The 11241-nt window shown below is 37.0% G+C and overlaps 1 protein-coding gene across 1 annotated transcript; it reads right to left on the bottom strand.

Annotated features, from left to right (window-relative positions):
• Positions 1–4631: 4631 nt before the first annotated feature.
• LOC111438463 (S-protein homolog 74-like) lies at positions 4632–5090 on the bottom strand. Its single transcript, XM_023076373.1, has one exon. The coding sequence runs from the start codon at positions 5088–5090 to the stop codon at positions 4632–4634; it is 459 nt and encodes a 152-aa protein (XP_022932141.1).
• Positions 5091–11241: the final 6151 nt, after the last annotated feature.

Below are 11241 nucleotides of genomic sequence, written 5' to 3'. Positions count from 1 at the left end.
TTTTTTTTTTTTTTTTTTTTTTTTTTTTTTTTTTTTTTTTTTTTTTTTTGCGTGGTCTAGGGAGCATAGTTCTAGAAACCAAGATAGCTTCTCTAAGTCATAGGCTCATTACTTATGAAAATATGTTATACATCACATCTACTAAGTTAACATCATATTGCAAACAAAATCACTCAGCATGCAACACATCACATCATGCTCTTAAATAAATACGTGAAATATCACAACAATTTCAGTAACATTAACAAAAAAAAAAAAATGCATGCAAGTTTGAAAACGTTTCTCTTTTCTTATCTTCTGCAAGGCGTACCTGACGGTGACGCGGGGCGTCGACATTGGGACCATGGAACGTGCCAAGCCTACATTGTAGGCTAGTCTACAGAATCTAAAACCTAGAGCTCTGATACCAACTGTAACGACTCAGGCCCACCGCTAGCAAATATTGTCCTCTTTGGGCTTTTCCTTTTCAGGCTTCCCCTCAAGGCTTTAAAACGCGTCTGCTAGGGGAATAAAGGGTGCTTTGTTCTCTTCCCCAACCAATGTGGGACATCACAATGGCATCAAAGCCAGACACCGGATGATGTGCCAGCCTTCTCGCTGCTCCCGAAGGGGGGTAGACACGAGGAGGTGTGCCAGTAAGGACGCTGGGCCCCAAAGGGGGGTGGATTTAGGGGCGGTCCCACAGCGATTGGAGGAAGGAAAGAATGCCAGCGAGGACGCTGGGCCCCGAAGGGGGGTGGATTGTGATGTCCCACATTGGTTGGGGAGGAGAACAAATCACCCTTCATAAGTGTAACGACCCTAAATTTCCACATATCTAGAGTCGCCACTAACGTCTCATGCTCATCTCTAATGCAGAATAAAAATCTAAGCATGCTCATCTTTATTAGCTGAAAAATTTAAAACTTCACAATACATTTAAACATTGGAAAACACTGCCGGACTTACGTGTTTCAAACATCGTGCTGGAGTTAAAAAGATAAAATAAAATGATTACAAATTAATTAATATAAATGAATGAAATGCAAACGCCCTATCCTAACCAAGACTAGGAATTAAATATGCAACTATCCTATGCATGCGCCACAGTCTCTGATCACGATGTCACCGTCAACCGTACATGGGAGCCTTGCCTTTACCTGAAAAACAATATGGCACACGGCAGAAATACTCAGTAAGTGACCCCACTATAGGGGCCATGCTAATGCAAACACATGCAATCATGAATAGGGACCTATCTCTAATCATCTTAGGGGTGGCCTCCAGTCTCGGACAAATTGGATGTGTAGTACTTCCCTACACACGACTCACACGTGCGAGTGTGAGTCCCCAGGGTGCTCGCACACCCCCTGGACCCTCTGGTCAAGCTAATCTGTAGCGACATCCGGAGGTCAGCGGAACCCCATAGTGTCATGCACCTCATGAACACCCTCATCTGTGTGCTTTCGCACCTATGCGCATTCGCGCTCATCATAAGGTGCGCGTCCGCACTCATCATCTCTAGGGGAAGTAGCCCTATGCTTATGAACATACAAAATGCATGAGGTCCCTCTAAATCCATCGTAATGTCTCTTCTAACACAACCCTCTAGTCTCATCTCTTTGTTACTCTAAGTAACGCATACTCGTGGATATTTATATTAATATCATTTTCATGCTCTTAGGGTTGTGTCCTACGTCGATCTAACGACATGATGCAATATGGCACTCATCATCATCTAGCATGCTCAATATGGAAAACATCATCATATTAAGGTAAAAATCATGCAATCATCATGCTCATCATAATGCCACAACGTGCGTCAAACATATCAAGCGTCACTGAACAAAATATGTATATACTGGCACATATCATCAAGCATCATACAATTTATTTAGCCTATCCTATAGTAAGAGCACTTACTTGGTTGGCCTTGGCCGAAGTACTCCCTAAGCTAAACGTAAGCTCCCGTTCAGTGAGAGCTGCTTCCTACGTCGCCGGGGTTTGTTTCCTATCACACCGTTCACCACTTTCCGTTAGTAGTTCACAATTAATTTACCTATAATTTAATAAATGTGAAAATGGCTCTAAAACGGCCTCGGATACCTTAATCGGGGTCGAAAACAGATCTGGGAGGGTCGAAACAGTGGAAACTGGGCTGAAAACAGGTGAGTCGAGCCGAACAGCCGCTGGAGCCGCCGGAGCGTCACTGGAGGGAGCCCGAGCCGTTTGCGTCGAGACGAGCCGAGGGACTGCCTGCGCCGCTGTGTGGCACGTGGCGGCAGCAGAGAGAGCCACGTCGAGCGGTAGTGTCGGGTCGAAGCGCGGGTCGCAGTCCGGTTCGGGTCGTGGTTCAGGTTGCGGGCTGTGGAAGGCTACTGGGCCAAGACTAATCGTTGGGCCTCGGCTTACTGGGCTGGGCCGCAAGTGTTTGGTTTGCAGGCCGGCTCAATTGGACCGTGGGTCTAGTCTGGGTTGGTTCAACTGAACCGTAGCTTCTGGGCTGGTTTGAGGTTTGGGCCACTGTAGTTGGGCTGGGCCGAAGGCAGAGGCCAAGGGAGGAATGGGCTGGCTCTCTCGGGTTTTGGGTTCGGTGTCGGTTTGAGGGTGGTTTGAGGGCACCAACCCAGTGTGCTTTCGTTAGGGATCGGTTTGAAGGCAAAACGCACCTTGAGTTATTGTGCTTTCGTTAGGGATCCTTCTCATGGTGGTAACAGGTAGTTCGGTGTCGGTTTGAGGGTGGTTTGAGGGCTCGTCGGAGAAACTGGACACTCGACGACGTATGTCCGAAATCTTTCTCTCTCTCGAAATTTTCTCTCTTTTCTCCCTTTGCAGGTGTTCTACGAGCTGCTGCTCAATCAATTAGTTATGAAATACCATTAACTCTATGTGTATTATCAATATCTCTACGTGTGATTCGTTGAGACATAAACTTCTCCCCCTTTTTTTTGTGAGAAAAGGGGTGATGAATAGATATCTTCATTTTTATATTCATTATGGGCTGAGGGTGGGCGTGCTGTGGCCGTCGTTTCGCGTGGGTTCCGCGAAACTCGGCGGTCGCCGAAAAACTCGCGGGTTTTCCGGCGACTGAGTTTTTAATTTTTTTTTAATTTATTTTATTTTTTATTATATATATATATTTTTTTTTTCTTTCTTTCTTTCTCGGGTCGTTACAATAAGGGTGTGGAAACCTTCCCCTAGCACGCGTTTTAAAGCCTTGAGGGGAAGCCCGAAAAGGGAAAGCCCAAAGAGGACAACATCTGTTAGCGGTGGGTCTAGGTCGTTACATAGCGGTTGTATATTGATCTTCTCGAACTCAACATGAGGCTGAGCCCCACCCAACAAATCGTCACGAGCAACAATGCAGCCACATTCCTAATCATTTTCAAACCAAATTTTTGTTGGGTCTATCTATTAACTTTGGACATGAGGTAAATATATAGACAAATTTTTTTTTTAAAGAAAATAAATTATTTAACTAGTTTTGGGTTATGCAAGATAATTTCATGGTAATACTCCATAATTTCATGGTCGGAAGATTAAAAGTAGGTTATTTTTAAAAAAATAATATCTTCCTAACTTTGTGCTAAGATAGTTTCAACATATAAGTTCAAATTTATTTTTTCAATATCAATATTTCAATATCCTAATTTTTTAGGTTTAATTTAAAAGCGATACTACAGTACAAGTACACAAGTACAAGTCCATTTTGATCGATTATGTATCTTATAATTTAAAAAAAAAACATGGATTAATAAAATTCGAGTCCACCACTAGTGGATGTTGTCCATTTTTGTCCGTTACGTATCGTTGTTAGTCTTACAATTTTACGTAAAGAAACTAAGATGAAAAGTTTCTTATTTACTTGTGTAGAACATTAGACTTATTTACGGATGGGGGCGTGGATTTTGTTAAAAACGAATACTCAAATTAAATTATATCAAATGATATTTAAACAATTAAATAAACTTATACCACAAAAAAATAAAAAAAAAGTTATATTGATAATTATGACAATTATAAATGATTAATTAACTATATATTATAGCATTATTTTATTTTAGCTATATTAATATATTATACCTTTATTTCATTAAAATCTAAAAATATTCTCGGTTGTTTAGATCAAAATGTCATAATTGATAAGTTATTAATTTAGCAAGTAAAAGTGGTATGAAAATCATTTCTTAAAATTATTTTTCAAAAGGTATAAAAAACATAAAATTAATTTATTATTAAACTCTTTAACTTTAATCTTAAGCATTGATGGTAGGAAAATCATTTTTATAAAAGTATACCGTAAACAATAAAATAAGTAACCTTTTTAGTTTTTTAAAACATTTTACTCTCATTTCTTCTCATTTGTGACATTGAGATTTTCAAATTTCTATTTAAAATATATTAAAAAAAAATGCCAAAGTATCTACCAATGAAATAAAGTATGGAAATTTTGTTATTAATTTTAAGTTTTAGAGCAAGAAAAAAAAACTTAATTAGTTATGTTTGTAAAATAAATAAAAAATAAAAAAAACGAACCATCACAAGGGTTACCCAACTTATTCTTTTTATTCACCTTCAAGGTTGGTATACATTTTCATTTGTTCATGAGCATGCATAACTCAAGAACAAAATAAATTAATAAAGGTGGTTGATCACATATTGATCCAAGTATGAACCAATTCATCAGTATTAGCTGCATTGTTTCTCAAGTAAATTCCACCGTCTTTAAACTTCCAAGTACAAGTTCCTACATCTCCATCTCGACATCTATCACGAAGCCATGTGCTATTCTTCTCGGGCCAAAAGCATTGGAAAAAGATATATGCATTCGGCTTATCCACTTTGCACCAATATACAGTTGGTTTCAAAACATTGTAGTTAAAGTTAAATTGGTAATCATCTCCCAGTTTAAGAGAACGATGAATTCCTAAATCATTGTCGACCGTCTTGCAGTGCACCGTCATATCGGGGATGCTTAGATCGTTAACAAAATGAATGAAATACCTGGAAATTGGTTGTACATTGGTCTTCTCAGACTCAACCTCAAGTTGAGCCCCAACCAAACCCAAACCCACCGTCACGAGCAACAATGCAGCCACATTCCTTATCATTTTGTGATCTAAATTTTTGTTGGGTCTATCTATTAACGTTGAACCTGAGGTAAATATATAGAAGAAAAATTAAAGAAATGAGCTTAAGAAAATTAATTATGTCACTCATTTTGCGGTATGCAAGATAATTTCATGGTAATACTCCTTTAATTACGTGCCTAAGATGGAAAAAGATCGTTATTTAGATGATTAAAAATAGGTTATCTAAAAAATTAATATCTTCCTAATTTAGTTTTGTTCCTAATTTTATGCTAGATAGTTTCAAATGCATGGATATTTTTAATTGTTAATAGATAATTCAACAACTAAATGAATTAATAAAACTTCTCTCCATTTGTGAACTAACTCATAAGTTAGACAAGTAAATCCCATCTTTTTAAGTGTCCAAAAAAAAGAATTACGAAATACTCCCGTAACCCTTCAAACAAATGAAATTGGTAATATTATTATTGAGCAATATAATAGTGAGTAGAAATTGTAAATTTTGTACTTTGTACTTCAAGTAGGCGACATTGTACTTCAAAGCCAATTGGAGGGAACAATGAAGCTTCATAGAGTTTTCCTGTCCACGTGCAGGTCCCTTCTGCCTTTACACTCGAGAGCCAATCTACATCTGGCCCGAGGAAACCTTTGCACGCCTCCGTTACCTTTTGGGAGGCCTACACCCCTTAACTTTATTATAATATAAGATTAAAGCTACAAATACTATATTATAGCATTAAAATGGTTTTATAAGTGAAAAATAACACATTATTTTATATATTAAAAAACATAAAAATGATTTATTATTAAACTCTCCACTTTAATCGTTTGAAATCATTACGATGGTATGAAAAATCATTTTTATAAAAGTAAATGAAAATCATATTTAGCATATAAGTTTTAGTTGTGTAATCTTTCGGTCTAATTTCTTGACATTTGTGACAATATAATTTTTAAATTTTAATATACACCACTTACATATACCACTTATCAGTCGGGAACTATGAGAATCCGCTTCCTGAATTATTATAAACCAACCATCGGTTAAATTTTAATATACACAACTTATAAATCAGGGATTATGAGAATCCGCTTCCTGAATTATTATAAACAAACCAGTCGGATTCACATTTTACCCAATCTTCGCTGTCTAGCCCGAAGCCTACATAATATACTACATAATACTATATAATACTATATACAAGAAAAATTTCTATTGAATGAATGGTACATGATTCTACGACAAGCAAGAAACAAATTATTTAGTACTTCATCTCGATATTGATTGTTAAATTGAACGTCAGAAGAAGGATAGCAATATATTTTTTTCAAATATATACAAAGTCAACCTATAAAAATATTGGATCATTTTTACTTGTGTCTACACATGAATTAAAATTTGGCAATTTTAAATTTTGGAGGAAAAAAACTTAAATTAGTTGTGAAATATATTGTATGTAAAAAAAACAATGACCAGGGTTACCCAACTTATTTTCTTTATTCACTTTAAATGTTGTGTACTTTTTCATGTGTTCATGAATAGCTCAAGAACAAAAATGAATATTTTCATGTGTTCATGAATAACTCAAGAACAAAATGAATTAATAATAAAGATTTGGTTCTTTATCTCGTAATGATCCAAGTATGAACCAATTCTTTAGTATTAACTGCATTGTTTCTCAAGTATATTCCATCATCTTTAGCCTTCCAGATACAAGTTCCTACATCTTCATCTCTGTATCTATCACGAAGCCATGTGCTCTTCCTCTCAGTCCAAAAGCATTCGAAAGAGATATGTTTATTCGGCCTCTCCACTTTGCACCAAAATAGAGTTGTTTTCCAGAAATTAACCTTAAAGTTAAATTGGTAATGCTCTCCCTTTCTCTAAATGATGAATTCTTAAATTATCGTCGGCCGACTTACAGTGCACCGTCATATCGGGGATGCTTAGATCGCTAATCAAATGAATGTAATACTTAAAAATTAGCGTGTAACGACCCTAAATTTCCACATACTCAGAGTCGCTATTAACGTCTCATACTCATCGATAATGCGGAAATATAACTCTTACATGAACAAAATTTATAAAGTAAACTTAAAAAAAAAAAGTTTAAAACAACTTCTTCCCTAGAAAACACTGTCATGTTCTTGTGTGTTTAAATATGAAATACTGAGATTTAGGAAAACAAAAACAAATACAAAATAATTTAAAACAATGAAATGCAAAACAACATATTCTAACCTAAGACTAGAAATTTAAATATGAATCTACCCTATGCACATGCAACAGTCTCTGCTCGCGATGCCGCCGTCCTCCGTATAAGTGCACCTTGCCTTTACCTGAAAAATGATGTGGCACACGGCTTGAGTATTTCAAAGAATACAGTAAGTGGCCCCACTATAGGGGTCATGCAAATGCAAACACATGCAATCATGATTTAGGGACCTACCTCTAATCATCTTAGGGGTGGTCTCCAGTCTCCAACAAATTGGATGTGTAGTACTTCCCTACACACGACTCACACGTGCGAGTGTGAATCTCCAGGGCGCTCGCACACCCCCTGGACCCTCTGGTTAAGCTAATCTGTAGCGACGTCCGGAGGTCAGCGAAACCCCATAGTGTCATGCGCCTCATGAACACCCTCATCTGTGTGCGTTCGCACCTAGGCGCATTCGCGCTCATCGTACGGTGCGCGTCCGCACTCATCATCTCTAGGGGAAGTAGCCCTATGCTTGTGAACATACAATATGCATGAGGTCCCTCTAAATTCATCATAATGTCTCTTCTGACACAACCCTCTAGTCTCATCTCTTTGTTACTCTAGGTAACACATACTCGTGGATATTTATATTAATATTATTTTCACGCTCTTAGGGTTGTGTCCTATGTCGATCTAACGACATGAAGCAATATGGTACTCATCATCATATATCATGCTCAATATGGAAAACATCATCATATCAAGGTAAACGTCACACAATCATCATACTCATCATATTGCTACAAAGTGCATCAAACATATCAAGTACGTCATTCATCAAAATATATATATACTGCGCACATCATCAAGTATCGTAACCCACACATCATCATAACTCATACATCATCATAACTCATAAGCCGCATCGTACGACATAGTTCATATATCATCATAACTCATACAATTTTTTAGCCTATCCTATAGTAAGACCACTTACTTGGTTGACCTTATCCGAAGTATTCCCTAATTTATTTAATGTAAGCTCCCGTTCCTCGAGAACTACATCAAATGTTGCCAAGGTTTGATTCCTATCGCATCGTTCGTCACCTTTTGTTAGTATTTCACATTTTAATTAATAATCCAACTAACCGTGTGAAATACGACTCTAAACCACCTCAATAAAAATCGAGTTCCATGTTTTCATTGTTTCTAAATTATATAGAATAATAAAACTTAAAACTTAAATTAAAAATATGTCAATATTATTAATATTTCAAGGGGCTTGGATAGTTCAACGTTTAATGTTATATCCTATAGATACAAATATAATAACTTGTCATATCTTCCACTCACTTTATGTTATTTTTTAATTATGTTGTTTACTGTAGGTGCCATCTGAACAGTACTTGTCATTTTCAAACGGTTCTAATTTTCTTTCCTAAAATTTCTCTATTTTTTTTTTCCTTTAAACTCTCGTCCTTTCAGTTCAATTCTACCTCCCTATCTCATTATTTTAATCAATTTAAATCTAACTCTTTTAATAAGTTTTTTCAATGAGTTTAATTCTATAATTCTTTTAAGTAGTTTCTTCCGAGAAGTTTAATTCTACTCCCATATCTAAATCTAACACTTTTAATCAGTTTCTTCAATGAGTTTAATTCTATAATTCTTTTATGTAGTTTCTTAGGAGTTTAATTCTACTCCCATATCTAAATCGTTTAATTCTCTAAATGTTTAATTCTCTTCCGCTCGTTTATTCTATTCCGAGATATTTTTTTTTTTGCTTTTATATTTCCAAATCTAATCTTCTCCTCTTTCCATGTATTGTTTATTATTATTATTATTATTACTTGATCTCTTTTCCCAATCTTCCTCTCTCTCTCTTTCTTTTTTTATTTTTTTATTTGGATATGTTTTCCAACTTCATTTTCTCTATCTTCTTCTCTTTCTTATCTATCTATTCTTTTTTTTTCTCACCAGCACTCTTCTAGGATAGATAATTTCTAATTCAGATTATTGCAACAGATAATTTCTAAATTTGTAACTCATGTCGAAATAATTGTTAATATCATTAGTAAGGTAAATCTGACTACTAACCTTTTCAAACGAATCTCTCTTAGTTTATCTGCCTACTATCTCTCAATTATCTGCTTTCTTCGGATCTCTCCATTATTGTCTAATCATCTCTCCATCATTCTTGTCTAACCATCTCTCCATCATTATTGTCTAACCATCTCTCCATCATATGCATTTTTTCTCGAGAAGATATTTTTTTCTGTTTCTGTTTTGTTAGATGAATTATTGATAGCGGATGAGAGGTATTTTAGGGGAGGGGATGAGAGATTGAAGGAGAGGTGGTAAGTTTTTTTTTTTTTCTTCTTCCTTATTTTGTTATTTTTATTTTAATATATATATATATATATATATATATAGAGAGAGAGAGAGAGAGAATAAACCATCTTCTTTATTTTGTTATTTTTATTCTAATACATATATATATTAAACCTAACGGGGCGTTACATTATCTACCCCTAAAAAGAACTTTCGTCCTCGAAAGTCTCCAACTCTTATACTAGTTCGGAGAGTTTTCCACTTATTTCGACCTCACTCTCCCACTAGCCTCTTTGTTGTGGTGATTTCGCCACAACACCTTAACGAACGCAATGTTTCTGTTGCGTAATGCTTTTACTCCTCTCGTTAAGATTCTTATTGGTTTTTTCCTCGTAACTTAGATCTTCATTAAGTTGGAGTGGTTCATAGTCTATTACCTTGATAGGGTCCGTAATGTACTTCCTCAGCATCGACACGTGAAACACATCATGAACTCCTGAGAGGGCGAGAGGTAGGGCTAACTTATACGCTACTAGACCGACCTGCTCGAGAATCTCGAATGGTCCAATGAATTAGGACTTAACTTGCCTGTACGTCCGAACTTTAAGTCACCTTTCATAGGTGCCACCTTGAGGAATACTAGGTCCCTTGTCTCAAACTCTAAGCTTCTACGCCTTACATCGGCGTAGCTTTTCTGTCGAATTTTAGCGGTACGCATCCTCGCTCGAATTTTTATGAACAGCCTCATTGGTGAATCGAACCAGCTCGGGTCCTACTAACTCTCTTTTGCCTACTTCGTCCCAACATAGTGGGGACCTACACCGTTTCCCATACAGGGCCTCAAACGGTGTCATACCAATAGTGGCTGGAAGTTGTTATTATATGAGAATTCCATGAGGTGGAGTTTGGAATCCCAACTTCCCTTAAAATCTAGTACGCAAGCGCATAACATGTTCTCTAGAAGTTGGTTTAAACGCTCAGTATGTCCATCTGTTTGGGGGTGAAAAGTAGTACTAAAGTCGAGGCGGGTACCCAGCGCTTTTTGAAGTCCGAGTTAGAACGCTGACATAAAGCGTGGGTCCCGATCTGACACTATAGACACGGGACTCCATGTAGTCTTACTATTTCTATCACATACAGCTGTGCCCAATTGTCAACTGTATATGTAGCTTTCCCAGGTAGGAAGTGTGCCGACTTGGTCAACCTATCGACAACTACCCGATCACTGTATAGCCTTTAAGCGTTTTGGGTAATCCTACTATGAAGTCCATTGCTATGTTTTCCCACTTCCACTCTAGTATGCTTAGGGGCTGCAACAACCCCGCCGCCTTTTATCTAGGAGCTTTCACTTGTTGACGAACTAAGCACTTGCTCACAAACTCGGCCACATCCCTCTTCATGCTCTTCCACCAAAAGTGTTGTTTTAAATCTTGGTACATCTTAGTACCTCTTTGGTGCATGGCAAATGGCGAGTTGTGAGCTTTGTTAGTATTTCTTTCCTTAGCTCCTCTATTGTCGAGACGTATAGGCGTCCCTGATACAATAGCCCTTCATCTGAGGTCTTCGAGAATCCATTTACTAGACTCTCAGCTAGCTGGCTTAAGGCTTTCTGTAGGTTTGGATCCTCTCGTTGGGAG

This window comes from Cucurbita moschata, unplaced genomic scaffold (genome assembly GCF_002738365.1).
Source record: "Cucurbita moschata cultivar Rifu unplaced genomic scaffold, Cmos_1.0 Cmo_Scf00075, whole genome shotgun sequence".
In the NCBI taxonomy this organism is placed as follows: domain Eukaryota; kingdom Viridiplantae; phylum Streptophyta; class Magnoliopsida; order Cucurbitales; family Cucurbitaceae; genus Cucurbita; species Cucurbita moschata.
Note: the sequence above shows the minus strand (reverse complement) of the source record. Positions and strands in the feature narration are given on the sequence as shown.

Excerpts from the sequence above, each read along its gene's own strand:
- LOC111438463 (XM_023076373.1), bottom strand. The coding sequence starts at position 5,090 with ATGATAAGGAATGTGGCTGCATTGTTGCTCGTGACGGTGGGTTTGGGT.